Here is a 16,699-nt window from a genome sequence, read left to right as displayed (position 1 = left end):
TTCCTGGTTTCTAGCCTGATACCTGCCCAGAGTCAGCAGATGAGGCTGGGTTATGAAAAACATGTTTGCTGAGTTTACGGAGAAACAAGTAAACAAATGAATATCCAATTAAATATATGCATTACTGATTGGGGGATTTTCAAAACCTCTCTCAAAATTATGTTGCCAAAACTTTTATTTACACTTATCTTACACTTATCTTTACACTAAAATCTTACGACATCTTCACTATTACAAGTACATTTACCATTTTCACTTACTTCTAATATTTGCAAGCTATACTTCCAATCAAGTGAACGTTAGAAAGTGAAGAAATATGGCTATGATTGAGTTGATGATGGGTTGACTTTACAAATCTCATACTTTGATGGGAATGGACAGATAGAGAAATAGGCTGCAGCTCTGTTGATACTAAGCTCTTGAGAAATAAAAATTCAGAATTTTAAGAAGAAGAAACCCCTACTTTGGTGGAGCTGGGAGGATGGTTTGATAGTTGTAGTGCTGTTGGTGCTGTTGATTAAGGATCTGGAGCTGTAAAAAGAGCTGTTGTTGCTGCAAGATTTTGGCATAAGATGAATCCATGGGGGGAGCTTCTTCATCCTGTTTTTGGTCCGGTGGAATATATTGGTGATATTTCAGCTTCTTGACTTTTGGTTTCGGCTCCTTGGATTTTTTGCTACGCTGGGACTTCTCACATGAAGATTTTGGCTGGCTTTGCTGTTTGAAAGAAAAATAGGTGGTTCAGGATAGGATGGTGGCATGATAAATATAACGAGTGACATTTTGAGAAATGATTGGTTGGTTTAATATTTTCCATACAATTTCTTCATTCTACTGATCTGCCCTAATAAATGTATACCTATTAAATAAGTATAACACTGCTAGCTTTTAACTAGACCCGGAGTCTCCAAACTTGGCAGCTTGAAGATTTATGGACTTCTGGGAGTTGCCAAGTTTGGAGACTCCTGAACTAGTATAATGTTAATTTTAAGATATAACAATTATATTACATCAATGCAGTGAACCTGCATGCACAATCCTTAGACCAATTAATGGTCTATTGCAGTTTTTTATTCATTAAATTTCTGTATACTTTATACACGCATAAATCCACAGCATTTACGTACATTTCCATATACGTCATATTCCAAACTGACAGGAAAAAAAGGAATGATACAGCAAGGGAAACACATGTCATCAGCTCTGGGTATTTAAGTGAAAATATTTCCACACTGTGTCAAAACTACTAATCTACTAGCAAAGAAAGGATCCTAATGTATCACTTTAGTAACTATTTACTTAATAAGGAATTGAAAATGGCATTGAATGGTTGATTCATGATCTTGATCAAGATCACATTACTCAGTATCTCACCTAATCGTTAAAGGAAATCCTTGACATAATAGATTTTTTGGCTGATAGTAGTACTTAAGACCTAATACAAAAGGTACCTTTATAAGAGTTGGAAGAGGTTTGGCAGCAGCAGGAGCAATTCCATTAGTGAGATTCAGAGGCACTGGAGGTGGCGGCTGTGTCAAGGGGGTTGGAGGCTGTTCAGACACATAAGTTGTCTCAGTGCAGTCTGTGCTGATTTTTAACTGGCACACAATCTACAAAGTAGATGAATATGAGTATGTCCAGGTGAATTTTCAGAAGACAGAATAAGCAGTTAGCAGGTGACTTCTACAGTATCATAAAAAGGCAGACAACTGCTCAGTTACATTTGTGTACTGCAAAATACAGATATGTGAGCAAAGCCAATTTCCAGAATCAATCCCACCATATAATAAGAGAGTTTACTTCTTTCCATGGTCAAATTTTAAGAAAATAGGAATTTATTTTTTCCACAAAGGAAAACAGCATAAGTGATGTTATTAATATTGTTTCAAGATCCAGTTTGAAAACCACTTTGGTGTAGTGGTGAATGTACTGGCCTAGAAACTAAGAAACTGGGAGTTCTAGTCCACCTTAGGTATAAAAGCCAGTTGGGGACTTGTGGCCAGTCACTCTCTCTCAGCCCAACCCACCTCACAGGGTTATTGTTGTGGGGAAAACAGGAGGAGGAAGGAGTATTATTTATGTTCACCACCTAATAAAAGATAGGATAAAAAGAAATCTAAAAAAAGATTCAGGTATCAAGTGTTTTATTGCTAATAAGCACAAATTCCCATAATGAATCTTTTCTTCCAAGGAAAATACCTTTCTTGCTTGAGCTTCTACAATCAAAAAGTGCAACAAGGGGCAACACCTAAGGTGTCCTCACCTGAGCAGGGGATGCCACTGTGGGAGTAGGAACTAAATCACTCATCAGAGCATCCATTGGGGATGGCACAGATGCCTGGGATTCATGGCTAGCCGGTTGTTCTGGAGACAGGGCATCACTGCTGTCCTCATCAAAGGAGGAATTATCTGCTATCTTAGGATAGTCCACTTGACCTACTAAAAACAACAAATACAAAGTTAATTAATTAAAAACAGAGGATCTGGATCACTGAAAACCAGCAGGACATTTCTGGGCCACTATAAAATCCAAGATGGTGAAAAGTAGAGGAACTTTAGACAACTGTGCATTGTACATATACAATTAGATTCACCAATTGACCAGAAGTTGTTAACAAAAACCAAAATCTAATTCTGAATACAATAAAGAACAGGGGAGATTTTTTTAACAAAACATTAAAAATACTCCTATTTTTGTAAAAGTAAAATAAATCCAGAAGAACATATGTGCAATCTTACAAGTTTACAAGTTCTAAAACTCCTTCAGAATGACCAATCAGGCAGTGATCCACAAATCTTTTAAGCTGTTACAATTCAGGAGTAAGAGACACTTTCTATATATTGTGTGAGGCCTGACTCCTTGCAGTGCTTATGCTTTGTATCCATACATTGTATCCATAAAAATATTTCTGCTCATCTTATCCTACATAAATTAATCTGTATTTAATGCTACTCTCCATCACTCACTTAGAATAGGGTTCCACTTTAATATGACTATAAGAAAACAGAATACAATGCCAGAGGCAGACAACTATTGTACAGCATCTCTTCAGTCTTAGATGTCAGCTCCATTTCTGCTTGTAATTTTTCTTATAAACTTGCTCACAAAATTTTAACTGAAACCATTTATGCAGGATAGGAAGTTGAGGGCAGAAATATTTTATGGTTATACAAAACAGCAAATATATTCTGTTTTCCTTATTTTAAAGAAGGGATTAAAAAAAGAAGCTACTGTTTTATCTACTACAAAGCTTCCCTTTTTTTAGCAGACTTACCAATGAGCGCTTCCTTCAAGCTTGATTCCACAGGCAGAATATTTTTCTCCACCAATTCCATGGGGCCTGGTCTCTGGGCAATCTTCTCATTGAGATCATCAGCCAATCTAGCCCGCTTCAACTTCAGCTGCTTGGCCTGAAGAGAAGGTTCAGCAGAGGTCTCTGTTCAACAGAAACAACAAAAACACGATTATTTCTTAACTATAAAACCCATTACAGAAATCAGTTCTGTAGTTTCCTTTTGGAGAATCTCAAGCAGTACATAAAAAGCCAACCCTAACCATACTGGTACTCTTATACCTAAATAATTTTTAAGAATAACAGACCTGCCCTTCTGACTTGTTCCAAAGGCCTGTTACTCCATTAGCTAACCTGAATTTTGTGAGAAGACCCAAAGCAGGACACACAAAAATATCTGTATTTGTAATAACAGCAACTGGTATTTGAGAATATAAAATATTGACATTATCAGTTTAGCTTAATGTCATCTATCAGGACCCCCAAATTGAGCCTTCTCAGCAGCAAGGCCAGCCCTCTGGAACAAGGATCAGTTCTAAACTATTCTGCTGTGGTTTAGAAGAGCTGTAAAGACCTGACTCTTCAACCAGGTCCTTCAGTGAGAAAGAGTAAGGCCCCCTACTTCATCCCACTTGCCATCTTTTATTATAATTTCTTTGTTTATTTGTTAGCCGTCTAGAGTTGAGAAATGAATAGCATACTACTAATACTAATACTATCATCATCATCACCATTCACAATCATGGTGAAATCACACCTGCCAGTTCTTTAGATGGCCTTAATACACATTTGAGTTCTTCCTAAGAACCTAGGATATTGTAATGAATCGATATAGCATATGTGCTGATCCAAGAGGTGTGGCTTTTGTAATTGACAAGGTACAAATTTTGTCGACGCACAGATTTTCTAAGTGCCCTCAATATTTTTGGTTATCATACCCAACGTATCAATAACCACAACAGTTGATTATGTCATTATCTTTCATCTTCGATTTTCAGATCTTGATGCTTTGTGATCTCCAATTCTTTGTCTTCTATTCTCCTATCCCCTGGAATTGCCACATCAATTATCCATACTTCCTTCTCCTCCTCCTCCATTGATAACCTTATTTTAATGTAATTAATCTCCATTTAATATTATCAAAATTGGAGCTATCACTAATTGTAGAAAAAAATTCAATTTTTACTCTTTTTTTAACCTAAAAATCTGACCATTTTGATTTATTAGATATCCTTGGATTTAACAAATACTAGAAACCAAAACATTTTTTATAATAAAACATACATAATTTTATATAATTAACCTGCTTCCTTGCTCAATATTTTCTAAACTAAAGCATTCCACGCAGTCCCAGTTGATTTAATTTTCTATGCAACAACAGAAAAAAGGGGTGTTGCTGTATAAATTAAAGAGACAATAGATTCTAAAATGTTTTATTCAGATGAAGAATGAAGAATTGTGATGGTAGAAATATACTTCTGATGAGAAACTAATTAAGAAAATGTATGATTTTCTATTAACTTTGAAAATGGAAAGCATACAAGTTAAGAAACCATGATAAGATGGGCAAAAAAAATTGGATACAATATAGAATTAGAAAAATTGTGGCTTCCGGTTTGCACGCACGGCGCCGGCAGATGTGTGGGAAAGACACTCTCCCCGCCATCTGGTTTTTCTTCCTTGGAGGACCCTGAAAAGAGTCGAAAGTTGCCCTGGAGGGGTGACCACTGTGAGGAGGCCCTCCTTGTGATTGCAGAAGGGCGGCAGCCCTCTGTTTGATCCAGAGCAGCTCTTCTGGCCCGAAGAAGAAAAGATCAGCCATCAACATGGCCGATCATTAAGCTGTTCCCAGCCAAAAGCCAAAATCACCATCAAGCACAACAAAGCAATCTGGAGGATTAGGGTGAGACCTTACCTTCCTTATTCCCCTAATTACTTTCCTGTGGGACTCTCTTAAAAATCTTCTCCCTTTTTTTTGAAAGATCGGCGACTGCCTACCTGGGGAACTAAAACTCTAAAGCCTCAAAAGAAATGGAAATAACTAAGCTAAATAATTAAGCAACCTTATTTGTACTTCTGGAATTTTTGGGCTACTAAAAGCTCTTACTTCTGCGGGGACCTGCTACCCTATTTACTGCTCAAGCTGTGAAAGAAGGGGAAAAGTAAAAAAATGGATTAATTGGATAAAAGTGTCATATGACTCTGGAAAGATTTTACATGCTATTGAGGACATCTTGTGGCGAAACCTGGCATAGCAAGTAAACTTTTTCTTTATTATGAGAACTGACTGTAACTCAGATTTGTCCTTGACATTATCTTTAAAGACAAGAATTGGAAACACATGGTACTGAAAAACAACTTTTAGGAATAGTGGAGGTGAACATTTACTGACTCTTATTAAAATAGCCTCCACTAAAGATCTATCTCTAAACATCAAAGAAATGGAAAAATTTTATCCACCACTTGATTATAAACTTATACTTGAAACAATTCTGGCAATGACTGAGCAAATAAAAACCAGATTGAAAGACAAATCTGACAGCATAAACTCACCAAATGAGACCCTGACTTCAACTGATGAATTGACAATCCAAAAACCAACAGAAGAGGAGGAAATCAACATCAAAATAGGGGACCCTAAAGACCAAGTACAATCTACTGAGAGCCTTGATGCCCAAACTTCGATTTCAACTATAAAACTTACAATTCAACAAACAACAGAAGCTGAAAAAAGCAATACTAAGGTGGAAGATGCCAAAGGCCTTCAAACACAGAACTCTGAGAATCTAGCCAACCAAATAATAACTATAACACTGGACATGACCTCTTACCTAAGCCAGATGGGATTGGAAGAAGAATGACAACTATACTGTGTCAAACATGGAGATTTGATCTATTAGAGCAACGTTAATGACTATAAAGGGGTCGCTCTCTGAAAAATTGACAACTGGATGGTCTCCCTGGATTTAAACAATGTGTGTAGGAAGAAAGGGAGACACATTTGAGAAGCTAAAGGCACTGATATGGAAGCCTGCTTGGCACAAAAAGAAAGCTAGAGTTAAATTTAAAAAATGGGTTTTTTCTTAATGTTGGGATTTGTAATAATAGAGCTTAAAATTTCTTTTAATGGGCCAAGGGGAATCGGTAAAAGATATAAACTGATTTTATATTTAGGATCTAGATTTCTAAAGGAATGAAAATTAGCTAATAGAACATAACTGAATTATTTTACAGAACTTGGAATGATGCAACAAAAGATACTTTTTTTAATCATTGATGAATTACTAAGATGACAAGTAGAATGTTTTTGAAATATAAAGAAGAATGCACTTAAATGAACAACGTACATATTTCAGAAATGATAATTACTATACAATGAAATAGGGGAAATGTGTGTTACCCAAAAACTACGTAAGTCTTTTAGATCCTGTAGGCTAATTTGGAGCACTGTATTGGAATTAGATAAAATTTAAAAACAGGACATGGATAAGTATATGTGAAAATGTATTGATAATTGCTCTGACTCTGTCATAACTAGAAATGTATTAATTCGATTTTGATATTATAATTAAGGGAATTGGAGAGGGAGTTTTTGCTGATGTACCCTGAGCTATACGTACAAAAAGATTTTCCTATTGGACTTTTGACTACCCAATCACCACATTGCTTCATAAATATTTGGATGTAAAGTTAGAAAATTAATAAAACTTGTTTTTAAAAAAAAAAACTAGAAAAATGGCAAAATTTATGGGTAAGAAATTACAAACTGACAATGTCAACTTCCTACAAAGAAAATTTATATAAAATGTTTTATAGATGGCACTTGCCACCAGCAAGACTAGCAAAAATGTTCAAAAACATGTCAGAGAGATGTTGGAAATGTAAACATGTCAGGCACTTATTATCATGTTTGGTAGACTTGTGACAAAGTAAAGAGTTATTGGAAAAAGATACATGCCTGGCTAGAAAAGATGTTGGGAGAACATGTAGATTTTAAACCTGAACTTTTTAAATTAGGTATAATACCAGAAAAGACTAACAAACAAAGCATGTATTTGATTTTGCATGTCACAACAGCAGCAAGAATTATATTTGCGCAATAGTGGGAAAATGTAGAAATACCACCAGAAGAAGAAATAATTAAAAAAATACTAGAATGCGCAGAGATGGATTGACTGACTATGAGACTGAAAGAAAAAGAAGAAATGGAATATTATCAAACATAGGACTTATTTTATCGATGGCTAGAGGAAAGAATAAAGGATTAGGAATTAAATATGTATTAGCGAATGTAAACTCAAGACAGCATGTTTGTTGAAAAATTATTATTGAATGTATGGGGGAAAAAACCAATAAAAACCTTTACAAAAAAGAAAAGAAAAATCTACTTCTTTCCCAGGCAATCTTTTCCACAGTTGAACAGCTCTTAGACAATTTTTCATAACATCCAACTGAAATCTACATCCTTGTAATTTAAAGTTATTTTTTTCTTGTCCTATTTTCTGGAATAACTTTAACAATGTTGCACTTGCTCCTAAGTGACAAAGTTTCAGGTCCTTGAAAACAACTGTCATGTCTCTTCAATCCTCTTCTCTGGGCTAAAGGATCCCAATGCCTCCAGCCATTTCTCATGTTCTTCCTTCCAGGCCCCTTACCCCTTGGTTGTTCTACCCTGGATACTAGCAATAGTAATAGCACTTATACACCACTCCACAGCGTTTTACAGCACTGTCCACATATTGCCCCCACCAATCTGGGTCCTCATTTTCCCGACCTCGGAAGGATGGAAGGCTGAGTCAACCTTGAGCTGGTCAGAATCGAACTCCAGGCTATGGGCAGAGTTTGCCTGCAATACTGCATTCTAGCCATTGCAACGCCAGGACTCTTTCTATACTTATTATTAAATGTTCTTCCTAAAATGCTGTTTCCAGAACTGCATGTAATATGTTAGATGCAGTCTAACCAACCTAGAAAAGAAAGAAACAATGACTTATCAGCATCCTGGCACTATACTTTGATTGATGCAGCCTAGGACTGCATTTACTTTCCTTTTTTTTTTTTTTTGCAAGTGCTATTGGCTTCCAGATAGCTTATGATTAATCAAGAGAATATGACCCACCACATCCTATACTTATGTCTTTGATTGAAATGGAGGCTTGGGGGGGGCAATGCACACGTCAACCCGGGGCTCCATTCTCAGCTGCAGAGGTCTTTCCTGAAGGCCTCTGCCAAAGAAACGGAGGCTGGGGGCAACACATGCGAGTGGCAGCGAGTGGCTGTGGAAGAAATGGACCGGCGCCAGCCATACGGGCTCCTGCTGGACGGGATTGTTGTTGGTGCCGCTGCGAGGTGAGACAGTGGAAAAAATAAGACATCCCCCCCCAAAATAAGACCTAATGCCTCTTTTGGAGGCAAAAAAAATATATAAAAAAAATAACACTGGGCCTTATTTTCAGGGAAACACGGCATCACTTGGCATCTCTTTCCAGCTTGATGCAGAAGCACCAATGTACATTTGGTGGAGAAATTGTTCAACCAACTCACTATCCATTTAATGCTATTACAACTGATATACTATATTTCTTTACCAGAATCTCATGACTCTGTTGAATATTTTGTTGATGATAAGTACAATAAGTCCACCTCATTTCCACATTCAACTAAACTGGTCATTCTAACAAAAAAGGAAATCAAGTTGCTTCAGCATGACCTGCTCTTGATAAACCCTTGCTGGATTCTTCCAAGCAATATATTCTTTTCTAGATGCCAAGAAAACTGTTTATTAATCAGCTGGACTGTGATGGAATCTGCACCTGCAGGAGTAGTGGGAGAAAAGTTTGGCAACACTTTTCCAAAAAAAAAGTCCAGATTAAGAGACAAAACAGTCTTGAGCTGGATGGTGATGAGGTTCATGGTAGTCACATCCCCATCTCATTTCATTTTTCTTTAGCTACGAACAGCCCTCCTCTTTCTTCTACTATTTTTATCTTTTCATCAACATTTTTCCTGTTGATGATCAACAAAATCACTGAGGAATTTGAGACGTGGTTTCTCCCTGAAGTTTTTTTAAAAAACAGATATCCAAATACTCCCATTATTAAGTCTCTCTGCCCTGACAGTTCTATAAGAAATAATAAGAGCATTATCCAGATCTTGCATTCTTACTCGAATGCTATTGACTTACTCAAAATGTTCTTCAGTCCATGGTCAAATTCCTTGTGTGTGCACCTCCTTTACATATATTTACCTTCTTTTCCCCTTTTGCCAGGCCTATTCAAGTAAGTGATACCTTTCAATTCTGGCATTCCACTCATATGTTTTTTCCTATTAGGTTTCAACAAGTCCTAAGAAATCATTTTTGCCTTCCTGAATTAGGAATTCAGAAGAGTTACTTCTTCTAATTTTTTGTAAAGAAATTATGGAAACCTTTGTTCAAATATCTTGACTTATTCTTTCCTGTCTTTACATTCTCAATTGTTGCCTTCACATCCTGAATACCCCTTTCAGTCTGTTTCCCAGCACTTCACATAATATTGTTTCCCAGATCTTTCTCTCTTCCACACCGAATTCATTGGAGAGCCTGCTAGATCAAACTTACAAGACACTTTCCAGTTATATTTGGGGGGAACCATCTTAGTAATCTTCCATTTTTCAGAGAAAAATGTATTTTCTTTTTTCCTGGATCACATCCTTCAACAGAAAGGTGTGAAGAAACCACCACCTGTGACCCTCCTGCTCCTTCACTCTCCTGCCCAGTATTCCACCTTGCAACTCTCTCCACAGTTGTATTTTCAGTGCCATTTGTTCTCATGAACACTACTAGACAGAGCAGGCTTAAAGAACTTTGGATACCTTTTAGCCTTGTTCCAAATTCATGCCCCAGGAAAGCAACACAGCTAAATGGTCCAGCCAAGATTGCTGCTTCAGTCCCTCTCAGTAGAGAGAGTACCTGATCACCACTGTTTACTACTTCATGCATAGGCAGACATTACTCCCATGGCAAGGTTTGTATAGTCGCCTTTGCCGCTCTGAGGCTTGGCAGGTGCTTTTCATCCAAGGGTTCATAAAGATCATCAATAATGAGATTATGGAAATTGTTCTGAAGCTTTAAAATATAAGAGCTCACTTGACAGACTTGGGCTTGTGTTTCAGATTCCTGTAACTTTCCACAGTTTGGCAGGTTTTAATCTGGGATGGTGTCTAGTGTTTATCTCTTTCTGCAAGCACTCCTTGTATCCAATTCAAAAATTGCCCATCTTCATTGATCAGCTGAGAACTGGATTTTGTCTTTAACTCTTTCAGCTTCTCCTCCAGCAAACATTTAGATCATGTTTGCATATTTTTGTCATCTTTCAGAAGAAAAACAAAGCATATTCCCTGCAGCACCGGAGAGCAGTACTCTCTATTTCCATGACTTCCTGATGAATGAAAACAATTTTGAACTTGTCTTAAACTTCTGTTCTTTTTTATTTGCTTGATCACTGAACTACTTCTTGGATCTATTAAAAACTGTTAAATTGGCCATTTTAATACTCTATTCCCCCAAAAAATCTTATGGATCCATATTTTTTGCTACATCAAATAATTTTGTAAGCATTCATTGGTGTACAAAGTGATTTAGTTTCTCATTCTTCTTCTTCCCAGCAATCTTTAAATCTCTTTTCATCAGCAATAACAATCCAACTTCCATACCAATTCCATCTCTTCTTAGCATACTATTATTAGCAATGAGTACTTTGAAATCTTTTGCATCTCTTGGGCATCTTATGGAAAACAGTGTGTTTTGTTCTCATTTGGCCATAGTCCAAATTTTAGAGGAAGCCATTTTTCCAATAGCTTCCTTGACATTGTTAATCATGCAGATGACCTCTTGTATTTGATAGTACATTTCCTGATCTGCTTATATTTTAGCTGAGCCTATATTACTAACTTTCCTTTCCAACTTCCTTTTTATGAAAATTTTGAGACACTTCTTCTTTTGAAGAAAAAGATGCTTTTTCTTTTGAAGTCAAATATAAAGTGATAGACTGTGGTGAAACATTCCAATTAGGTGTTAAGAGTGGGACCACCTTAGAGTCTTTGCACTGCAGAAAGTGGCATAGGCTACCCTTCCCCAGAATTCCTGAAGCCCTTATCTGACTATTCTCATTGTAAGATTCTTGTAACGTAGATGACTAACAATAAAGCTTCTGCTTGTATCTATTCACAAGCAGTTTTTGTTGCTTCCATCTGACAAAGACGTTCTGGACAATTTTCAGATTTGCTAATGTTGTGAAACAAGATGCTTTAAAATTTTGCAAAAAGTTGTAAAAACTCTTTAATACAGAATAAATTGCTAATTTAAACTAACATTTAAGAAACTATTTAGAGGTTAATAAAAACAGAAAAGAGTTATGCCAGAGGTTTAGCCTAGTTGTCTGTTCTCACAATGACCAACCAGATGTTGATAGGAAGCCCACCAATGGCATCTTCCCCTTCATATTCTTCAGCAATATGTATATAATTATCATCACCGCAGGCAGAATCTGGTAGCATATTACATCTGGCAGTATATTACATATACTGCAATAACCTATTTTTTTCCACTATAAAAACAGAAGTAATGTTTTTATTCTTTAACAATTATTACATTCTTCACAGTCAGCCAGTTTTCCAGGACCAACAGCAATATATTTAGAAAACTACCTTAAAAATCTTATTCCTCAAGTTGTAAGACTAGCACAAAATAACTGATATTGCAAGAGCTACTTAGGCAAGAAGTACTTAGGCCCTAACTTTATTAGCCTATCCATTTCTAAATGAATAGAAGTGATACATGAGAACAATGAATGTCTATAGTTTGTATGTTTTCAAAAACTTACTAAACAACCATACACCAGAGACTGTACCTTCTAGAATGTGCATCCTCACCAACTCCGACCTCTCTGGTCGGGACCGGATCTTCCGTTTCAAGTAATCCTCTGTCTGTAAAACACAGAAAAATACATTCTAAACTTCAATGAAGTCACAAGACTATAAATATGGAATATGCAAGATTTTCCTGTTAAAATTCATGATGAGATTCTTAAGTAGAAGAAATAACACTGCCTCAGATCTCAGCAGCTATGCTGTTAAAGAATGGAAGAAGCAAAAGGTCCACCATATAACTTTGCTTACTTTGCATGAGTGCACAGCGTTTAATCAGAGATTGAAAACCTTGAGAGAAATGAAGCACAAAGTTTCCAACACTGTGGTGTTTGAAATGTTTAGGATACATTAATTGTCTATTTTCACATCTACTAACAGGGACACTTAAATCAATCTTATTCCCAGACTATATACATATCTTTGTATAACAAACGTAAAGGTTTTGATTGAAATTATAATTCCCCACACATTTTAGTTTTAAAACACGTCAAGCCAACAGTCACTCAGTCACAACTCCTCATCAAACTCATTGAAGGTCTTTATGATTGTAGCCCAAGATATGGTGTATTTATTCAATTCAACCAGAAGTTGTTCCACTTAAATTTATATTAGCAGACAGTTAATATCATAGAAGCAGACAGTGGGATCAATCAAATAAATTGTAGGATTACTGAAGGGGGAAGTTCTCTCTCTCTTTGCTATAGGGATCCTAGGCTCTAATTCTATTAATAATGCTACCATTTCCATCATATTACATATAATGTATAAAATAAAATACTCCAGGAGAATGGAGGTCTCCATTTGGAAAAATCAGAGATCAAAGAAAAATGATATAGCTGCTAAGCATTCAAAGACTTACCCTGGCCCGTTCCAAACTTCTTCTCTGTTCATGAAATGCAGCCGGACTTTTCAGAGCTGTTGGAAGAGAATAATTCAATTACATGCCTTAATTTCCCACGTATATAAACATTTATGGTTCAACAATCATCAAAATCAATTGGACAAGATACTGAAGGCAGCTATTTTGACATATGGTGAATTGTATCTTGCACTCATTTAGTCTACATCGTTGTACTTTTCCAACCTAAGCAAATGATGAAGATTACATTCTGATCACTAAAATACCATACCTAAATGTAGGCAGATTAGCAAAGAACACACCAAGGAAAGGAGCTAGTGAAGTGGTTCAGCAAAAAAATATTTTTTTAACAGAGAAATTCACCACAACGTAATCATAAAGTCTTCTAAAAATATTTGATGACAATAGAATCCCATGTATTTGGATTTAATCATTTAAAGAAAGAAAATATAAATGTCTGAGGAATACACTTTATGCATGTTTAACTAGCAAGATAAAGGTGACAGAAAATTTAAGAATTAAGTTCAACAATGAATAATTTTTCCCCAGTGGACAATTGCCAAAATAGCTCCTGTTTTAAGCCACTGAGGCCCATCTACTTAGCAGTACGCAAGTTTTGGAAGAATCCTCTGGCAGGGTTTCCTCTGCCAGACTTTAGTAAGTTCACTTTGGTTGGAAAAAAAATGGTTGGCAACAATTTTTCTCAGTACATTATCATCAGAGTCAGGATAAAATTCAGCTCTCTGCTTTTACCACTCCAAGGAGAAAAGAACGTAGAAGAATTAATTTAATTTAATTTAATTTAATTTGTATACCGCCCTTCTCCCGAAGGACTCAGGGCGGTGAACAGGGCAATACATAATAAAAAACAAGATACAAAGATTAAAAAGTAATTAAACAGCAATGCCCGTAAATAAATTAGTACATATTAAAAGTTAAAACCGATTTATAAAACCCAACCCCATCCCATCAGGCCAGGCCAGCTTGTTCAAAAAGGAAGGTTTTGAGATCGCGCCGGAAGGAGCGAAGGTCAGGGGCCATCCGGAGCTCAACCGGCAAGCGGTTCCATAGGTCTGGTGCGCCCACAGAGAATGCTCTCCCCCTGGGGGCCACCAATCGACATTCTTTGATCGGAGGCACCCTGAGGAGGCCCTCTCTGTGGGAGCGCACTGGACGGAGGGAAGTTGACGCCGGCCGCAGGTGTTGCCGTAGGTAACAAGAATACACCATACAGCTGTTTATTTTGTTGAATAAGCGTGATTTTTATAACAGTAAATTGAACAGCTCCTATTGTTTCGTTATACATAGTGGGGAAAAATCTGACATATACTAAGTAGGTTGATATGTACTTATTCATTAAGCATTGTCGGGGGGGGAACTGACTCGATCTAGCCTGAGTAAAAGGCAAAAAGGAAGACAAAACTATAGAAATCCATTTAGAACAGGTATATTCTCATATGTTCTGAAACAATAATATGAATTAATTAATTAGTCCTTTTATTTAGGTGAAACCAATTTCTGGTTTAGAAAGGCTTGCTAATGAACATAGCTGATGCACTGTGAATGAACCAACAGCTAGGATAAAATTAAGTTTCCTATTTGGAACCAGTGGGGGAAATGTTTATAGTGAAGTAAAATAATAGGATGAGTATTTGGAGGGGGGAATATTCTAGGGGAGAGAATCTTCACTGGATGCTATAATTCAGCTCACAAAAATACCTTCTATTGCAAGTATCCTTTCCAAAATGCTTCCAATATAGAAGAAAGATATTGTAATGGGGTGTGAGAATGATCTTGGGAGAAAGAATGAATATCTGCACCCAGGTCAATGGTCAGATAAGAGGAAGCTTAGCCCACAGAAGGAATATGTGTGTGACAATCTAGTTTCTTGTGCTGTAAAGATGACAGAGGAGAAAGGTACTTTTCAGACATGGATGATTCTGTTAATAAAACTTTACAATAAAATATAGTTGGTTCACTTGAGTCTGCTTCTTGTATGGAGTATCTTCCAAGGCTAATAGAAGTGGCTTGTATGATTGTGTTTGTTGCTGAGGCTTCTGAGTTTTATATACAGGTAATCCTCGACTTACGATCCCAATTGAGCCCAAAATATCCATTACTAAGCAAGACAGTTAAGTGAATTTTGCCCCATTTTTTGTTTTTTCTTGCCATAAAGAAAAGCAAGTAAATCACTGCAGTTGTTAGTAACACAGTTATTCAGAAAATCTGGCTTCCCCATTGACTTTGCTTGTCGGAAGTTGCAAAAGGTGGTCACATAAACTTTGGACACTGCAACCATTGTGAATACATACTAATTGCCAAGCATCCAAATTTTGATCATGTGACTGACTTATGACTGCAACAGTCATAAGTGTCACCTTTTTCAGTGTCGTACTATCTCTGGTCACTAAACAAATGGTTGTAAATCAAAGACTACCTGTAGTTGATTTGTAATGCTACGTACTGCTTGGAGTCACTGTATGCCACATAACTCTATTTAGTAAATAAACAGACAGACACATTCTGAACTAAGAGGTGAGAAATGATGGATAATGGATGGATATTGATCCTGGAGATGGCTTCCTTGCTATTGAAGGAAGAAAGACGTGTAGTTTCTGAAGTACATGAGCATAGCCAATTTGACTCCACTATACAATACATTTCCTACCTACTTGGAAACTTTTTGTTATCCTGAGATTGTATACAAAATTTGTGGGGTGAGTGACGGCCAAGGCAAGCTGAAGAATAATGCAATAGGCATAGAATCATATCATAAAACAGTCAGGATTTCCCAATTTTTTCCTGGGTTTTTTTTGGTGGGGGGGATAGAAAAAAACTTCTATCATAGTTTTGCCATGATTCTCATCCCAACCCTTCTAATTTTCAATAACACCACCACTGAAATTTGGCAAAATGATTCCAGAGGTTATAGAAAAAAAGGAGATTCAAAGGCCATATGTAGTCATGGGGCTGTGATCCCATATTTTATATACAAATGGATCTCAGCAATGCAGCCTGTTCATTTTTCCAAACCATCCAGAAGAAATGATAGCTAACTAGCAAACTGCCATTTAGCAAACACTCCGGAGGGAAATGCTTTCATATCCTCATGAGAATTTCTTTGGAAAAACACTCTGGTTTATAGTTCTTTCTAGTGCTGGCACTGTGACAAAGAAAATTTCATACTTGACTTTTGAAAATGCCAAAAATGAACAAGTTTCTCTCTATTTCTCCCATAACATTTTCACAAATGAAGGCAGAATTTGAAAAGAATCAGTGAATATGTATTATCAGTTTCCATCCATTTTTCTTGGCTGTATAAAAAGGACATAATAAATGGCCCAGAAATGTCAAACAATTTTACCATGTCAGTTATAAAGCTGAAAGGCTTTTTAAAAGCACGGCTTTAATATGTTTTTTAGTTATAAGTAGGAAGTTATGAACTGTAGTAACACCCATGTTTGGTTATTCTAGAAGGATGATTTAATTTTTTCAAGTTTAATTTTTTAAAAATGCTTCTTTTTTATATAAATAAGAAGAATATATTTTTAAATATGAATCTTTCAAACATTAAAGTGCTTTGATTTCCCAACTTTGCTCCCATATGATGAAATATAAAAGGTTTACTTATACATTCAAT

General features: G+C 36.4%; 1 protein-coding gene across 4 annotated transcripts in view; it reads right to left on the bottom strand.

Moving 5' to 3' along the window:
• MRTFA (myocardin related transcription factor A) overlaps window positions 1-16,699 on the bottom strand; it is a 69,522-nt gene that overhangs the window by 10,607 nt on the left and 42,216 nt on the right. For 3 of the 4 annotated variants that reach the window (XM_083365686.1, XM_083365685.1, XM_083365688.1), the window contains 6 exons: window positions 13,060-13,115; window positions 12,182-12,257; window positions 3,276-3,437; window positions 2,264-2,439; window positions 1,452-1,610; window positions 464-717 (listed from right to left, as the gene is read on the bottom strand). In XM_083365686.1, the coding sequence (XP_083221812.1) occupies window positions 464-717; window positions 1,452-1,610; window positions 2,264-2,439; window positions 3,276-3,437; window positions 12,182-12,257; window positions 13,060-13,115 (883 nt within the window). The remainder of the gene's footprint in view (window positions 1-463; window positions 718-1,451; window positions 1,611-2,263; window positions 2,440-3,275; window positions 3,438-12,181; window positions 12,258-13,059; window positions 13,116-16,699) is intronic. The other variant, XM_083365687.1, reaches the window with a different exon arrangement.

Source organism: Vipera ursinii (assembly GCF_947247035.1).
Source record: "Vipera ursinii genome assembly, chromosome: 6".
NCBI lineage: Eukaryota > Metazoa > Chordata > Lepidosauria > Squamata > Viperidae > Vipera > Vipera ursinii.
This window is presented reverse-complemented; position numbering and strand designations above follow the sequence as displayed.